General features: G+C 33.3%; 1 protein-coding gene across 7 annotated transcripts in view; it reads left to right on the forward strand.

The window, feature by feature from the left end:
• Positions 1-19,427, forward strand: part of LOC128996278 (multiple PDZ domain protein-like) — a 318,908-nt gene that overhangs the window by 285,671 nt on the left and 13,810 nt on the right. For 5 of the 7 annotated variants that reach the window (XM_054421490.1, XM_054421489.1, XM_054421484.1 and 2 more), the window contains 7 exons: positions 3,473-3,514; positions 6,056-6,157; positions 7,625-7,696; positions 14,708-14,849; positions 17,599-17,747; positions 18,362-18,517; positions 19,259-19,417. In XM_054421490.1, coding sequence (XP_054277465.1) covers positions 3,473-3,514; positions 6,056-6,157; positions 7,625-7,696; positions 14,708-14,849; positions 17,599-17,747; positions 18,362-18,517; positions 19,259-19,417 — 822 coding nt within the window. The remainder of the gene's footprint in view (positions 1-3,472; positions 3,515-6,055; positions 6,158-7,624; positions 7,697-14,707; positions 14,850-17,598; positions 17,748-18,361; positions 18,518-19,258; positions 19,418-19,427) is intronic. The other 2 variants (XM_054421486.1, XM_054421487.1) reach the window with 2 other exon arrangements.

Here is a 19,427-nt window from a genome sequence, read left to right on the forward strand (position 1 = left end):
TCACGTTTGAAAAACTCCCATCTTCAAGTAAAAAGTTATGAGTGATGATAGATGCAAAGTTAAATAAAATGTCTGTTCTTGATAAAAAAAAAACCTAGTATAAAAGCATACTTAGTAATTAATTGAACTCTTTGTTCAGTATTTTTTTAATAAATACAGCTTAGTAAAAGATTTAAATAAATGCAGTTTCAAACTAAATAGGATTGTTACTTTTTTTACATTTTTCATCAGAAATTAACTATGCATCTTGAAGTTTACAAAGCATGGATACATTTTGTTACAGTTTTAAGCAGATTTTAAATATTTTTTAGTATTAAAGTTTTAGATTCCTGTCAGATGCTCCTGATTTTCCTGAATGTTTCTGTCAGATTAATTTTGTAGTTCTTTAATGTGCATACAATTATTTTGGTTTGAAATATTTTAAGGAAATAACTCATAATTTATTCTTTTTATAAAAGTCCAAGCTGTAATTTACGGTATTATCAAGATGCAGAATACACATTTATTTTAAGTGGCAGTAACATTTCATATAATTGGAAAACTAATCTTTACAATTTAGCCTACATATAATTGTTAGGTACCTCTTAAAATTTTTCTAGAAACGTTGATGCTATTTTCCAAAAAGGATTATTAAAAAAGTGTACATAATTAGAGAAATGCTGTAACACCATGAACAAAATAATGTTTCCCTGTAAAACATGTATAATACTCTACCAGGTCTATATTTTACAATTTTAAACAAATAAAAAGGTTTTACAAGTGCTCTGCTCTACAAAACCAGGATTTGAGAAGTCTGGGCGCACCTGAGGCCAAAAACGTCTGTATAAACAATCTATGATACTCACACTAAAAGAGCACTTAGACAAACATAAATAGTGTTATTGTCCATTGATTATTAGTGTTCAATCACAAACCTTAACAACACTTTGCAGTTCAGTTAAATAAAAAAAACCTTTTAAAAAGCAAATGTACCCTAAATGATCAATCACCGTCACATGTTTATAGTTTAATGCGTAACCAAAATATATTAAATCTTAACACATAAATGCCTGCAGAGGAATGCACTTACCTGTTTTACACTTTGTTAGCTCCTCCTAAAATTTGCACTTTTTGCACAGTATTCACTGGGCTATGGTGTAGTTTTAGAAGTTTCAAATCCCTGCATTGCTTTGATATTTAAAACTCAAAAGCTTCTTAATCAAAATTAATTTTTAATTTTACTCCATAGTTTTATTTATAATCATTACATCAGCCAAAACACCCCATCTTCGTCTTGATAAGCTTGTTTACAGCAAAAGACCAATATTCAATATATTTTCTCTCTTGCTACTGTCCACTATTCTAATATGTCACTTTACTTTGAGAATGTGCATCCATTTATAATTCAGTTTTTTATCATACCGTATTAAATCTTTGGAATTTTTGAATGGTTGTAATAATGACTGTTAGTTATATATTTTGTGACCTAAATTGATCCTTTTTACTCCAAATATTTTACAATATTTCAGGTTACATGTATTCTTTTATCTCAAGATTATTTAAAACTTAACAATTAAATATACTGAATAACTTTGTAAAAAACTTTCTATAAACTGTCGTGGATAAATAAAAAATTATAAAGCAGCAAAACCTTGTTATTGCTTGTACATTTATTTGAGCCAGTTATCTACAATCGTATTAAAAGTTTATTGGTTTCTCCAAAAATATCATTTACTTTTTCAAATCACCAACACAGTGGCGTAGCGACAGTGGAGCAATTGGAGCAATCGCTCCAGGGCAGAAGGCTCTGGGGGGCGCCACTTCTGGTACACTCGTACAACCGACTTAAACATTGATTATATGCCTGAGTATCCAAAGATTTATTGGGAACTTGCCTGTAGAAAATCAGGATTAGCTTTAGTAATAATAAGTTTGGTGTAGTGTGCAATTATCATGATACCATCATGACTACAATTTCAATTTGTGATCAAGGGAGAATCATGATCATCTCTCACTGGCACGTCAAACTCACGTAATCATACGGACAACATCCGTGATACGGAAAATTCTTGAACATCTCCCGTGAAGGCAAAAATATCATCATTATATCCCGCTATCGTGGTGAAAGACATTTCTATCGTCTCGTGGGATCGCGGCATTGTCTTGATCATCCTTTCGAATGCCATCAACTCCTTCATTCTCGAAACAACAACAACAACAACGGTGCTGTTGGGAACATCCTTGAAGACATCATCATTATCCCCTGTGACAGCAGCTGAGATTTTAACGTCCTATGCAACCGACACCGTTATTGTACCCCGTGATTACGGCAAAATTATTGCTTAGCAACCAATAACCTAAAACCAAAGTTTTCCACTTTTAAGTCTATTAAAACCATAATAAACTGACTTTAAAAACAACAGACACATTTCTTTAAGAAGGTATACATGTATAAAACAAGATGAGGTTCGGTGTGTAGAGGGGTGGCTTGAGCCATTTCTGCTCCAGGGCGCCACCCCCCCCAATTTTGCTGAAAATTGTAATACTAGTAATAGTAGTAATGCAATTTATTTGCATTCTCTAGTGGGCTTATATCTCACAAAATTGTTATTGGCTGCCATTTGTTTACTCTAAAGTTATAATTGGTAAGTGAATGTTTGGGAGCTATTACCTAAAATTGTTGTGATTTAGTGGCTCAATCTGTAGCGAAACAGGCTGTATAACAAAAGTAACCATGACTTGGATTTGTTTCACCACTTAAAATTGATCTGTGCAGTTCATCTTGCACTTTACTAGCTCACCCCTTACATTGATATGTTCTCTGCACAGACTTGAGGTCCATGGAGATGGAGATGCTAGGTTGACAAACTTTTAAAATAACAAAATTACCCTGAAATGTTGAGTATTTTGTCATAAATAAAATTCTTGGATCTTTTCAATGAAATGCCCACTACTATTGAAATTTGGCCTATGCAAATGAAAGTAATGTAAGGATATAGTAAATTTGAATACATGGAATGAACACAAATGAATAGTTTGATTTGTAACATCTTGTAAGGAAACTAACTTAACCTTATCTGACATGTGCCTCTTTCTGTTAATCATGCACAGTAAGCTGTGGTCGGCATGTTTGTCACCAGAGTCTGCCCCTTCCCTATCCAACAAGAACTTAACCTAACCATCATAACCTAATTTAAGATAACCTAATCTGACATAACTTAGTATAACTTAACCTAACATATTCCGACTTGACAAAAACTAACCCAACCTAACCTCATTCATATCACCATCATTTGTATAGGGCAAATGTTGATAGTGGTGATTATCTTCTTGAAAAGACCCCTAGAATGAAGGATCTTTACAAAACTGATGCCAAAAGTACTTGTGAGAAACAAATATCGTTGCAAAGTTTTTCTTTGTGTTACAATTTGGCCCTGTAGTGTACTGTAGCACCTCAGCCCCTAGTGTAGTAATGTGTTTGTATGTTGTACAGCCCAGTTTTACGGAGAGTGGAGCCACCTCCCCTACCCAGCAGGTATTGTAACCCTTCACCTTTGGCATGCGACATGTAGCTCTCATATTGCATACTTCTCATATGTGTACTGTGCTATAGTGTCTGATATTTATTGAGATAACATTGCATTTGCAGTAGTATGGATATTATGTCTTAGAACTCTTACAATGTGTATCTTTGACATATAGCAAAGTGTAACTTTGCTTGATTAACAACTTGAATGTAAGTTGTTAACAACCAAAAATTGTTAACTCTTGATGACATTGTACTACTCCAACAATTTGTAACTCGTGACATTGTATTATTCCAACAATGTATTACTCTTGTTGACATTGTATTACTCCAAAAATGTGTAACTCTAGACATTGTATTACTCCAACAATGTATAACTCTTGACATTGTATTACTGCAACAATGTGTAACTCTTGACATTGTATTACTCAAACAACCTGTAACTCATGACATTGTATTATTCAAACAATGTGTAACTCTTGACATTGTATTACCCCAACAATGTGTAACTCTTGACATTGTATTACTCCAACAATGTGTAACTCTTGACATTGTATTACTCCAACAATGTGTAACTCATGACATTGTATTACACCAACGATTGGGAGCGAGCTGGCCTAGTGGTAGAGTGCGGGACTTCGGTGCCCGAGGTCCCAAATTCAAATCCTGCCAATCCATTTCCTGTAAGGTAACAATGTTTTGGATCCATTTCCATTTCCATCACCAATGCATTTTATCCATGTGATAATGCCACAAACCACTAGTACTAGCCTGAAGTAATGTGTAAAACAGTTCCGGGCTAGAACTAGTGTCCTAGGATGTGAAGGTGGGACAAAAAAAAACTCTAACAATGTGTAACTCTTGACATTGTATTACTCCAACAATGTGTAACTCTTTCAATTTGTAGCTCGAACTACAATACTTTTGACATTGAATAGTTCTTTCATCAGTTCCAACAAAATACATACTGTAAATGTCCCCCAAAACTTTCACTCAATGAATTGTGAAATTTACATTTTGACAAACTTACAAACCATCAGATGTTAGGTTATGGTTGGTTTGTTGAGGTTTTTTTGCAGAAGCAATCTCGACAGCTAAAACCATCGGTCGACCTTGTTTTGTAGATTTACAAATTTAAAAAATATCTTGTCAGACAAATTGTCACTATCACATGTCAGAAGTATGCATGTCGAGGTAGTGCATGTCAAGGCATGTTCGAGCACGTCTGATCGCGTGCAGGACCAACATCGCATGTTTTCTCTGCTAACCGTATTTTACAGTTACTATTAATACCAGGCTGTAGTTTATCAGACAGAAGCCTGCTCTTGGATTGGTTTCATCCTTGTTTCTCTTGCTTTAATCGTGTTTGGTTTAATTGCAGTGGTGGTTATTTATGAAGCAATGGCAATGTTGTAAGTAGATATGTGGTTTATGAGATTTCTTGATATTTAGCTGGTGTTTAAACGCTTCAATGTGACATTGTAAAATATAATACAGCTGCATTTTTATAAAGTACCTATATAAAAATATGTTGTAAAAATTTCAGTTAACACCGTATAAATAATTTTCATTTCCAAAATATATTTTATCCTGTCTCTTTTAATCAAGTTACTTTTCTGAGACCAATAATATTATTTAGGATTTAATATTTTATAATGTAGAATCATTTTTATATAAAAAAAATATTTCTGCTATAAAACACTACAATAATAATATTTTATAAACATACTGTGACAACATAACAGGTAAATAAATGGGGAAAAAATAAGACAAAGATGCAAATATTGTTTAGTCAAGTTTAAAAACTAGTTAGTGCTTAATATAATGTCATAAACTATATTTTTTCAACCCCAATTACATGTTTATTTAAAGTTTTAAAGAAGACATGTAAAGGCAGTGCTTTTTCTTTGTGTTGGCTTGATTGTTCTTAAACTGTATTTACAAAAGCGCTTATCTTATCTATTTCTGACCTAGACCTTCTATTATAGCTTTCACCCACAGTTTTATCTGTTACACTACATGGCTGTCAAATAAATAACTTTGACTGTTCGAAAACATACAATCGTAATACACAATCTGGGTATTTAAGGAATGTTCAATTTATGTTCACTACATTCAATTAAAATTTATCTATATGACAAAATATAGCCATGTATCTGGGTGGCTCTAGGGCTCAGATAGTACCTAATCAGACCACAGAGTAGATCATAAGAAAAGCAGGTACTGTTTGATGGCTCGAAATTAAACCACCTGTCCTTGAGCCTGGCTATAGAAACAGTTGATCTTAGTGGGTAACAAATCTACACACTTACCATTTTATGCTCTTATCTAGAATAAAATATGTGAAATTTTGTTTTAATCTTAATTTAATGATAATAATAACTAACCTAAAATTTATTGTTTTAGAACACACATTGCAAATCATGAATCAAATATAACATATATATTTTGTTAGGCTATATACATATGGGCTACAGATGTGACTGAGATATTAAATTCTCCTGAGTTGGCAAGCTTGACACGATCAGCTGATAATGTTTATTGTTACAGACCGGCCAGGGTCTGGGTATCATGATCATTGAGGGGAAACATGCTGAAGTTGGGCAAGGAATATTCATTTCTGACATCCAAGAAGGCAGCGCAGCAGAGCAGGTGAATATTCTATTTTCATCATCGAAACTCATCTCAAAATTGGCCCGTAACTTTTCTAACAGCTAGGCTATGAAACAGAATCATATCAACAGGTAACAACTTGTACAATAAGGTCAATCTGTAAAATGTTGAGTATGAGAAAACTTTATACAATAGACTCTAGAAAAAAAGTACAGTAGAACCTTGATAACTAGACTCTCATAGGGATTATAAAATAAGACTTGTTATCAAGATTGACTTCTTATCGAGGTTTGCAATAACATGTGATTGGGGGTAAAATAATTTCAAGGGGATTTACCCTTGTGACTTGTTTTAGAGGGTCTTGTTATGGTTCTACTGTATTAAAATCACAGGTATTAAGTGTTCATAGTTTAGAAATTTACTTACTCTGATATATTTTTTGTAAGAAGAAAATAGGCAAGGTTTCTTTAACCCTCCCAGTGTTACTTGACGAAAATTCGACAAGCAGCACACTTTGTGTAGTGTTACTTGTCGATTTTTCGACACGCAGACATCGTTTACGGCGAAGGCTCTATGACTGACTGAATCGGATTGAACTGGATCGAGTTAGGTATCGTTCTTTCCGTAATATTCTAAGCTTTCTCCAGAGGTCTGTCTCTAAGCGCTATTCATTTTAGTTCCGAAAATATTGTAGCAGACAGCTGACGTGCGTGTATTTGTAAACAGCTAGGTTACTCGGACCGATGACTGATGTGTTTTATTACGTTTATCATTGTTTTAGTTTTAAAAATCAAAAGTAGTGATATACGTGTTGCATTATAAGAAGATTTAAGTGGTTTTGAAGTGCTGGTTGATGATCCTGAAGAAGTAGGTAGTGATATTGATGTAAATTATCAGCCAGATTCCTAGCTATGGTTAGGCTATGCATTCTTAGCTAAACGCTATGTACTGAAATCTGTTTTTTGCCCATAACTTATTTATTTGCAAATCTACTTCCTTATATTATTATATATTTGTAATCCTCATAAAATTTAGAACAAAGTGGCTATTTTCAAACATTTATAGGCCTATAATTTATACAATTTCATTGAGCGCGAACTTATTTTTTTTTTAAAATTTTCAAAATTATATTTTTTTTACCTAAAATTTTTTTTTTTTTTTAATGTTCCTTATGTTTTATATATAATATTGAAGCCCATGATTTTCCAAACAAAATGGTATATAGAACATTAGAATTAACATTGTTTTAAGCTTCTCAGATCCGTTTTAATAAAACCTTGCAAATGCGCCAAAAATAGGTGGACATTAAGGCCTAAACTATGGACACTTGGAGGGTTAAAGGAACTGAAATTAATTTCAATATTTCTCATAGGATATAGGTAGCTTTTCAAATCCTCTTTAATAATTTTTACCTAGACAGTAAAACAACTTATTCTCCTCTTTTTATAATGGATTTTTGTAACAACTTCTCACTTTAGTTATAATGGTTTGTCATTTTTATTTCAGGCTGGGTTGGTAGTTGGAGACATGATTCTTGCAGTCAACAAAGATACCCTATTAGGCTCTAACTATGATGCAGTGAGTACCAACTTTACATCAATATATTTTTTAATATTATATTGCATAACCTTTTAGTGTAATATAAGGCAACACTATTTTTATATGTAATAGCATCGAGTATACACCTATAAGAGGGCTACAGATAATGCTAATACTGTAGTTGTTACCGATTTTGGCCGGCGTAGTTTGGGCCGCTGACGCTTGGGCCGTGGTAGTCAATGGTTAGTGCACTTGGTTGAGCCCCTTAAATAGTTTAGTATTCAAAATGCATTATAAAATAACAAATCCATGACCAAACAAACAAATTTGATTTAAAAAAATACATTGTACAACTTACAATAAACGCAATATTAAAAAAACAAAGAAACAAAATTACCGAAATGCCCGAGAAGGCGTAGTTTGGGCCACTGAGCCTACACTGCAACAGCCTTGTTCAAGTACTGGTAGCCCCCATTTAGTGTACCTACTCTAGTACACAGAAGTAAACTCAATAGTAACATATTAGTCCTGAAATTATGTATTTCTTGGCAAATTTGCTTATACCAGCAAATCAAATATGAGTGTGGAAATTTTAGCATGGATTATGACTTACAATGTGGCGTAAAATGTTATGAATGATACCTAAAATCGTGGATCAAAAAATTAAATATACAGTAGACCCCTTCTTAACTGACACTAACGGACCTAGGTTGGATAACTCAAAAGGTCGGTTAAAACGGGCAGCCCCTAAAAACTTGAAAAAATGAAGTGCCATTCATTTAGAATTATATAATTATTATTCTTAAGTTGTGGGTGTATTATTTACAAAATAAACTACACTTATCTCCATTATTTCTTAAGTATTGACAATAGAAAAGTTAGGAATAAACCCAAAACGCGGTAAAGTCACTTACTTACGCTGGTATTTTACTTTCAGTGGAATAAATTATAGTCGTAGGCAAGAGTCAATGAAAATTCCCATTTTAATACACGCAACCATTTCGTTACGAGACAGGGTGTTTATTTATATCCTCTCACTGGAGGTGTGAGTCACAAAAACAATCTTAACCTTGGAATCAAGATTGATTACGAACGATGATGTTAAACTGGCAATATGCAATATTTTTTTAGGAAAAATACAAAATAATTTATTCTTGGCAACATCTTAAAGAGTTAGACGTATTGTTCCCATGGCGGAGGATGTATTCCCATTGTACCGGCAATGCCAAGATTCATAGAAAGCGGCGGTCAAACCGAACCGCTCTCAAAACAAGGTCGGTTAAAACTAACTATAATATTTTACGAGCGAGGTCAGATAATCCAATTATCGGTTAATGCAAGGTTGGTGAAGAGGTTGTGCACTGTAGTACAAACCCACAAACTCAGCTTGTGTGATGGTCCAAGTTTGAGAAATGATGGGTGATGTACAGGCTAAACAAATTTTGAAGCAAATTGTGTTATCTTTTATTACTCTTGTACAGTGGTACATAACACCAGAACATCCCAATTTAACTTTTTGAAGAAAATTGCAGTTCATTTTGAAGAAAAAATTAAGAAATTCTGAAATTCATATAAATGGTTCTTACACATTTGGCTGGGCTGTAGGCTAGTGCTCTGGTTGTCAGGTATGCGTAAATCACATGTCCTGGTCTTAATCTTAATATCTACAAGCAGTGCAAGATCCAAACTGTGGGCTTGCAGACTCCTTTACTTTCGGCCTGGTCGGGTAGAACATTTTTTATCCTTTAGGTTTTAGGGAAATCGTAAACAATCACCGCTATCACCGAGACGTCATCATTGTCTTTCCGATTGCGACAAAACCAAGAACATTACCCGTGACTGCAATAAAACTGTCTATTTTTGCTTGCACATCTTTGTAGACGCTTTCTGTGATTGCGGAAAAAAAGCTTGGCTTAAAAATTAAGTCGCTTGCACACCTCTCTGGTAAATGACCCGATCAGAGCCTGGGCCCAAAATTATTTCTGGCCTAATAGTCGAGTAAATCCGTACGAGAACCCTAAAAAAATTGCTTTAAATTGTTTTATTGGTTATTTTGACTTAAAATTATGTGTATTTTCCAGGAAAAAAAGTCTAATAAAATCGGAGTCTCGGAAGTCCAAAATTCAAGATGGCGTCCAAGATGTTGGTCAAATGTGTCCGTTAGCACAATAACTCAAGCAAAAATTATCTGAATTCGATGAAATTTGGTACAAACATGTAAACCTACATTTATTTGAACGACTTCGCGAACCAGCATGATCGGACCATGGGAACGGGGGATTATGGGGGGTTTTACGGGGTAAAAATGGGTTTTCCGCATTTTTGACCCTAAAAACGTAAAATTTTGCAATTTATTTTGAAACCATTTTAGGGCTCAGAAAAAAATTAGTACATTGAAGCGTTGTCATGGGTCTAATACATAGTTACGGAGAAAATTAAAAAAAAATTAAATTTCAAACTCCTATGTTTTTCTTACGGAGAATAAGAAAACTTGTTGTAGTTAGCCTGTATATGAATATATTTTTATCAAATTTGGAAAATGCATTTGTTTTATACTAAACTATTTAACATTTTACTAAAAACACTTTTTTACCCTCTCTGTCGCAGCAAACTGAAGTACTAGTTAAACTAGTGCTATTTAAATAGGGAATAAATGTGATATTTTTAATATGATATTTTTAATGTGATATTTTAGTGTAAATTCAATCAGGCAAATTGAAATTCGCTTAGGGTGCAGGTTTGCTGCGGTGGGGGTGTTTTAATTTATGACTATTTTTTTCTTGAAAAATCCAATAATAGGTCTTATAATAAAGATTACAAGCTAGCTAAAATTCAACATACATATGTTATTTACTTAAATAAATATCTATACATTTTTAGCCCGAAAGGATTTTTTAGATAAGAATAGGCTTGTATTAATCGGGAATCTGAGCTATCATAAAGCCACATTTCAGCCCAATCCGACCAGTAGTTAATGCGTGATTGAACTTCAAACAAACAAACTGTCACATTTATAATATTAGTAATAGTATAATATAGTCACACTTTCTTGTGGTTAGTAGTAGCATAGATGAAGTAATATTACTTCATCTATGGTAGTAGAGCATTATACAAATAATAATTCATAATTTTCATCAAGTTGTACACTGTTATGATCACTTTACGAACTGGCACATTGTTCTCCAAGCTGGTAAAGTCCACAAGCTGTAGTACAAGGTAACCCATACTTTGTTGCAGGAGCATTGCAAATTCTTGCAGCCAGTAGAGTAGTTGCAGCATAGATAAAAGGAGTATAGACATGTCTATACTCCTTTTATCTATGGTTGCAGTGAGCAAATCTTAAAAATCTCTGGAGCGGCACTTTGGGTCATCGAGTTGTTTTTATTGTTTATTTTTTTCCAGCAGAGCATCTCGACATTTTTTTACATTAATTGAAAAACTCTTCAAATGAATAATAGTTCTTTTTTTTAGCAGTTGATTCACTAGATGTATGAAATAATTTTGGTTTATTTTACTTTTTAATTTGGTAGGAAAATTATTCAAAAATTTTGATCCCATGAAGGTTTCCTTTTTTTAGTTTTTTCATAGAAGCTAAGATTGATAAATTTATATAAATTTTATTTCTAGTTCATATGGATGGACATTTTTCCTAATTTCCAAATTTTGTTTTAAAATTCAGGGACAAATTCATAGATATATTTCTGACTTACTACCGTGAAATGGGGCAGTTGCCTTCATAATAATTAGTAATAATTTTAACCTTTACATACATTTGGTTCTCGAAATGGAAACTATAACAGAATTCGTAAGATTACAAAACAAATCTTCAATTTTAAACTAGAAAAGATGTGCAATGTTTGGCAGTATGATTGCAGCTCTGATTCGTCGTTCTCCGGGCTCAGGCCAAACCGTGTGCACGTTTCCATTTGTTATGTTGTGTTATTGATTTAATCATTATTTTACAATTGAATTTCATTGACCCATCAGAAGCAACTAATACAGTATACGACTCCAACGGAAGGAAAAGCAAGATATAAAAAAAGAAACACTGTTAATTTTAAGTAACATAAAATTGATAATTTTAAAAACATATTTCGAATATTTGTCTTATGGCTTTTTATTGTAGTCTAAATTAGGGGCTATGGCTCCTACAGGCCACTAGTTGTAGTACATATTTATTGATCAGACAGTCAAAATTTGTAGTTTTGAAAATTGATCTTTTACATCGTTTGTCTAAGTATAGCATGATTCTTATAGCATTTTTAGTTTCAGAACTGTATCTAAATTTTTTGGGCGTTCCTCCATAGATTGCCAGACCATAAGACAAAATATTTTTATTTTAGAATGTCCAGGTTACATTAGTGACACTGGCCTAAAAACATATAACCCTGAAGAAAGTTTTTGTATTATGATTTGTGTATATTTAAGATTTGTGTCTAGGTTAAGCCAAAAAATTGAGTATGCTTAAGATCTCCTATTTTTACGGGGTAAAAATGGGATTTTCCCATTTTTCACTGTAAAAAGCTGCAATTTACTTCCAAACCATTTTGAAGAGATCATAAAAAAAATAATTTAGTATACAGACGCGTTGTTGTGTGCCTAACGGTTACGGAGAAAATAAAAAAGTGTACATTTAAAATGACCATGTTATTCTTATGAAGAATAAATAAAGTGTTAAAGCTTGCTTGTCAGTGGAAGTATTTTAGTGAAATTTGGAAATGTTGTCCATATTGAAAAAAACCCGATTTACGAGACTCCGATTTTATTAGACTTTTTGTATATTATTTCACATACCTATTGGAAATGTAAACCTTCAAAAAATCTTTTAACCCTCCAAGTGTCCATAGTTTAGGCCTTAATGTCCACCTATTTTTGGCGCATTTGCAAGGTTTTATTAAAACGGATCTGAGAAGCTTAAAACAATGTTAATTCTAATGTTCTATATACCATTTTGTTTGGAAAATCATGGGTTTCAATATTATATATAAAACATAAGGAACATTAAAAAAAAAAAAAATCTTTAGGTAAAAAAAAATATAATTTCGAAAATTTTCAAAAAAAAAAATAAGTTCGCGCTCAATGAAATTTTATAAATTATAGGCCTACAAATATTTGAAAATAGCCACTTTGTTCTAAATTTTATGAGGATTACAAATATATAATAATATAAGGAAGTAGATTTGCAAATAAATAAGTTATGGGCAAAAAACAGATTTCAGTACATAGCGTTTAGCTAAGAATGCATAGCCTAACCATAGCTAGGAATCTGGCTGATAATTTACATCAATATCACTACCTACTTCTTCAGAATCATCAACCAGCACTTCAAAACCACTTAAATCTTCTTATAATGCAACACGTATATCACTACTTTTGATTTTTAACACTAAAACAATGATAAACGTAATAAAACACATCAGTCATCGGTCCAAGGGTAACCTAGCTGTTTACAAATACACGCACACGCACGTCAGCTGTCTGCTACAATTAATTACGATCGGCTCAGAGAAAAAAAAGCGCTGAGACAGACCTCTGGAGAAAGCTTAGAATATTACGGAAAGAACGATACCTAACTCGATCCAGTTCAATCCGATTCAGTCAGTCATAGAGCCTTCGCCGTAAACGATGTCTGCTTGTCGAAAAATCGACAAGTAACACTACACAAAGTGTGCTGCTTGTCGAATTTTCGTCAAGTAACACTGGGAGGGTTAAAGCAATTTTTTAAGGTTAAGGGGTTTTATTTTATATCTTGGCTAGACTAAATTTGATCTAAATAACTGTAAACATGAACAATAATACGATTGGAAACATATGAAGTAAAAAAAAAAAAAACATCTAATTAACAGCAGTATTGCCAAAATAAACCTGTAAACATTATACATGTAATTATTTTTGTAATTAACTATTTGTGTTTTATTACTAAACTACAATTGAATGAGCGGAAGCGAATCCTGTGGAGTTTAAAAACAGCTGATTAACAACAGTATTACCAAAATATACCTGTTAACTTTATACATATATTTTTTTTATAAACTACTTGTGAACTATTACAAAATAAAAGAATTAAATGAGCGTAAAAAAAGTATTGAAACAAATTCTATTACTTGACTCGACACAGAATTCGCTTATGACAAATATGTGTGTGTTTGTATCTGTGGAGACGATACAGGCCACGATGAATTGTTATCCAAGCGTACCAATTAACAATTAAGATATGGTAATTTTCAGAGTACCCATAACAATTACATTGTTTTTTTATAACTATCCCACCACCACTTAAGATAATTTAATGATTAAAAATACTAAATTGCATATATTTTTTAAGGATTTACAACATGGGTATAGCACAGACTAGGGATAAAAAGTTTTGTTCCCTATAGTGACTAATATTGAAATAAGTTATTTACTACTAACAACTTAAGACAGATTTTTACCTATTTTCAACCCCATACAACACGTTTACTGTATATTATTTATCTTAAATCATGAAAAGTTTATAGATAATACAGTTTCAAAGGTTTGTACCAAATTCGGTCTAAATTGGAGGTTCAGAAGAAAATTTACAGGGAAAATAGTAAGGTTTATTATTTTTTCAAATTTTTGGACGCCATATTGGAAAAACCCAATTTCCGAGACTCCGATTTTATTAGACTTTTAGTATGTAATTTAACATACTTTTTGGAAATGAAAACCATCAAAAAACCTTTTAGAGCAATTTTTTTAAGGTTAAGGGGTTTTTTTTCATATCTTGACTAGACTATAAACCAACCCCTCAGGTCAACTGCTGTTTCTACCCAACCCAAAAATATCTAGATTTCTAGACCAAAACGGCAAAGGCTATTCTTTTACTATAGAGGGTACCTACTGCTGCAGTTTAGCACCAAGGTCACAGCAGGTAATAATAACACTGGTGTGAAACTTTACGAGGTCACAGACAAATCCAGACTGTCGAGTTATCAAGTTTGGAGGACCTTTAAATTAAATTTGATATAATAATTACAATTTATTCTTTAACCATATTTTCTTTTACATCTTGATTGATGTTTGTAGGCTGCAGCGCTTCTCAAGAAGACAGAAGGTGTAGTGACTCTAGTTGTATGCAACCCCAACAAACCTAAAGCTGAAGAGAAGACGGACGCTGCTGCACCGAGAAGTCCGACTCCACAACCACCCAAGGAACCAGAGAAACCAAGTCAGTATTACCGACTGCATGATGTATATAACCTATGGGGGCTGTGTCATAGGAAATGGTTGGCATTCGTTGTTATCTTAAAAAAGAAAATAGGCCTAATTTATACGAAAGTGAAAATATGTAGGCTGTGGTACACCGGGATCAGAATAATTGGTTTTGTTGAAGTGAACTAAAGTTTACACGTTGCAGATTACAGTTCAGTTCAGTTTTTTAAATCTTGTGATCACTACTTCTGGCATATCATACAGTTTTTGTATTTTGCTGTTATTTAAAAATATATATGGCAATTGTGTTGTATATTTTTACAAATTGTAATTGCACTAAAAATATTAAGTTGCATTGTTTTGCTAACATTTTTTTATATTTCAAACAGTAAAAAAAAACACAATGAGGATAATAAAACTAGCAAAATACTTGATACTAATAATTGTGACAATCGTAGCATAAAACAGTCCAGGTTTTCATAAAATTAATGTTGGCCTATTTTTAGACATGTTTAATTTTAAAGATACAGTATAAAATTATCGAGTAGTAGTAGCTGACATGGCTGTATTATAGGTGGCAGGTTGTATAGTTTACTCAATGGTGAATGTTTGGGTCGTTAGTCCCCACCTGTGATAATTAGCGTCTGTATGTCTTGTGAACATTAGATTGCTCACTGCTGTTTAAAACAGTACAGAATACCGTGAATAGCAATTAGTAACTTAACTTATAAATCATCTGAAAGTAATATTCATCAAATTTACATTACAAAATGGTTGTGTTGTTGTATTACATTTAAAAACTTACATCAATATATTAAGTGTATAGTACCAGTTTTCAACCATATGGAATTTAAATCTCACACTCTCAGTCTACAGTCACATGATGACTGGTCGGGAACCTACATCAGCGGCAAAACATGCAAGATCGAAATACAAATGAAAGCAAGAGAAATAATGAGAACATGGACAGGGGTTTTGTTTTCATCATCAGCTTTGAGTAGTTATCAGAAAATTCAAATAAAACGAATTAAGAATTATATGAGATTAAATCTCTGTTTGACATTAGACTATGAATGTATTTGCTTTGTTAGATGTGTTGTTGAAGTTTTATTTCAACTGTGTGATTTTGATAAAACATATTTTTGCCTGTATCATAACTCAAAAGATTAAAATAAGTACATTAATAAATAATAATGTATTAGGCTATAGCAGAATGTGAATGTGTGAATGTGTTCATGCATTCTAATGCATGAAGAAACAATGCCATCCTTCCCATAACAAAAATTTAAATAAATAGAAGCATGTAACTAAGCCAATCTAAGACATAAAACAAGTTTTATCATAGTCTACCCTCAACACGTTAATCATATGTGTATGAACTATGAAGTTTTGATATAAACATGCATTATTGAACATCAACGCTTTGTGCTTTGCTCAAGATCTTATTTTGGCATTTTCTGTTGTTTTCTTTGCAATCATTGCTTAACCGGGATCTTCTCTACAATCATCTTGCATGGATTTGTGAGTATGCTTTCATTTGCTTCATCATTGCGAGTTGTGTTTATGAATGAATACCTGAGCAAATTATGTTTAAGAATCATTATAATATTTTGTTGGGGTTTGTTTTTATAGTGCATGACTTCAACTTTATGTTGAAATATCTAAAAACCGTTAGGTTATTTCATGTTAGAATGTTCATAATTGTTTACTTGTTATTGTAGCATTCTTGGCATTTACTTGTATAACTTCTTCTTTATAAGAAATGTTTTTTCTTTGCTGAGTATTTTAAGAAGTAGTATTAGAAAGGTAATAAAACCTTTTGGGAAATAAAGAATGCATAAACACAAGTTCAGCTTTGATAACAAGCCTCTTTTCGTCGGCAATATCTTAACCTATTAAAATTAATGATGCAAAGCCAATCACTCTTGTTCTGTTAACTAGAAACAGGTGATAGTTTAAAGGCCACAACGTGGCAACCTTTTTATACACCAGTGCCATAAACCTGGCGCTACTTTGACGTGAATTAACAATTTGTATTTAATTGATTCTTATAATTTTGTAAGATTTTTTATTCTTTCCTAAAATTTTTACACTGGATTATCTGTAAGTTAAATTAGAACTGCATTCATCCATTTGGTTCAGATTTTGAAAGGCTTTTGTGTATAGCTTTAGGGACAGGTACAAAATCAATAAATGCATTACCAGTTACCAGTAGGCTAACTAAACATTTGGGGGTTGATCCTTCCATTTTTAATTAAGTTATTAAATAAAAATTAGGAAGAAAGCCTCACACCCAAAATAAAAAAAAAGTTTTTTTTATGTATTGAGGGTTGTTTAAGACTTTTATTTAAAAAAAGCAGGAAACCACTTTTAAAATTCTTTTAGTCTTGTCAATTTTCCCGTCTAACAAAAATTGTTTGGAGAAGGAAGGATTTACCCATCAATTTAATTCAAACTAAAGTCGTAGTGAATGTTCAACAAAACTTCCCCAACTTTGACAATCGGAATCCTGTGACTACCCTGTTTGTAGTAGTTTTTGAATAAAACAAGTGTGTGTCATTTAATCAAATAGCCAAGACAAAACATAACCAAATGTAAACAAACTTAAAATAAACATGCTCTTTCCATTTTTGTGATTAATAGCTGTTTTAAATCAAGGTAAAGTAAAAAGTCAACCTGTTTAGTTTAGCACTGTTATTCCTTTGGTATTGAGATTTGTCAGTGTTGGTGGCAAGAATGTTTAATAATTGATATTTGTTTGGCAGGACTGACTGACCCCGCCACCCTGGCAGAGGAGCCGCCAGCAGACCCAGCTACTGCCCCCGTCACCCCTGGAAAGGAGAGCACCATAGAGATCAACAAGGACAAAATGGGACTGGGGCTGAGCATAGTGGGCGGTTCCGACACATTGCTGGTGAGTTTAAGTTTCCTCTGTTGGCAAGTCATACTGGCCACATTGTCACCATAAAGAGTTTTGAATTGTTTAATACAACCTGTCTTGACTGACCACCTTTTTGTGAATGAGGAACAACCATAGTCATAGTGGGATAAGTTTTATTATTAATCCTTTTCACTTGCTTGAGAAGTACTGGCGGAGTAATTGATGTAAAATATGTGTGATTGTAACATTTGTTTATGCCACCTATGTGGCTACTGTACTACCGTTGTCTGCTGTCTCTGCTTATCAACTGAGCAGCCATCGATACATATTCCCACTAGCTCAGAATTAATTAAGTGTAAAAAAAGTGCTTTTTATTTTGTTCATGGAGACCAGACTAGTCGCCACATAGGTGTGGGGACGAGCTAGAATAGATGTGGGGAAATGAAGAACACGGTGCGGGTGATATATTTATACAAAATTGCCGCACATGAAGCTTGTTGGGACACCCTCATTTACAGACTATCCTTGTATTTCACTATACAATAAACTGGATACGTATATATAGTGATCCAACTGTTCACTATACGATCACAACTGTTTAAGCCAACCTCGATTACACTGTACCTTATCGTAAGGACATTTTCCAGGGAGTTATCATCATTCACGAGGTGTATCCTGACGGAGCTGCAGCCAAGGATGGTAGACTCAAGCCTGGAGACCAGATACTGGAAGTGACAAGTGAAGATTTCCGCAGCATCACCCACAGCAAGGCCCTCGCTGCTCTTAGACAAACACCTGCCAAGGTAGATGCTAAGATTGTCCACCATACACTAAAACTCTTGGGAGGGTTGCAGATGTCAAAGATATGACAATGATATCACCAAAGGGTATTGGAAAAGTAATTTTTTTAATGGGCAGACAAGTTACAGATTTTTCTTGGATGTCAGTGTTTATGGGAAAGTTACAAAGGGCATATCAACTTATCAAACTTAGTTGGATCAACTATCTTACCTCATAAAAAGGACCGATAGGCCATAGAACACACTGAAAACAAATAGAGTCGGACAAAATGGCTATCACCATCTGTCTTTGTCTATTACTTTTGTGTATACCTACGACTTTGGCATTTTTATGTTTTTGTAAGGGAACGGCCCACACCCTGGTCTTGTTGCTATTTTTTACCTTTGGCCTTTTCCTAATGGCATTTGCGTCTAGAAACGATCTCAGTTGGAATCAAACCAATGAACTTGTTGTGTTAGAAATAGCCACTTGGCTTCCCAGACAAATAAAATCAGTCACTCTTCCAAGGCCCACTAATAGACAAAGTATTTAAAATGGGCTCACTTAATTCAATGGTATATTACAGATCCAACTTGCAACTCAAGTCGCGCTTAACAATTAATTAGCATGGGGGAGGGATCACAAAACCATGTAAAAGTTACCGATTAGAGATTTCACATTCTGAATTTTTCTTAGGAATTATTACTGTTTTTATATTTTCACCCTGATCTGAAACCAGTTTTGTTCATTTATTACTTTTTTAGGTTAAAATGGTGGTGTTCAGAGATGAAGCTGTAGTCAGTGGCAAGGAGGAAGAACTGATGGACATTATGGAGATCGAACTGACGAAGAAACCGGGTAAAGGTCTCGGTCTGAGCATCGTTGGTAGAAAAAACGGCCCTGGGATATTTATTTCTGATGTTGTAAGTATAT

This window comes from Macrosteles quadrilineatus, unplaced genomic scaffold (genome assembly GCF_028750875.1).
Source record: "Macrosteles quadrilineatus isolate MER2022 unplaced genomic scaffold, UCM_ALF_1.0 Scaffold_6__1_contigs__length_79288215, whole genome shotgun sequence".
Taxonomy (NCBI): Eukaryota; Metazoa; Arthropoda; class Insecta; order Hemiptera; family Cicadellidae; genus Macrosteles; species Macrosteles quadrilineatus.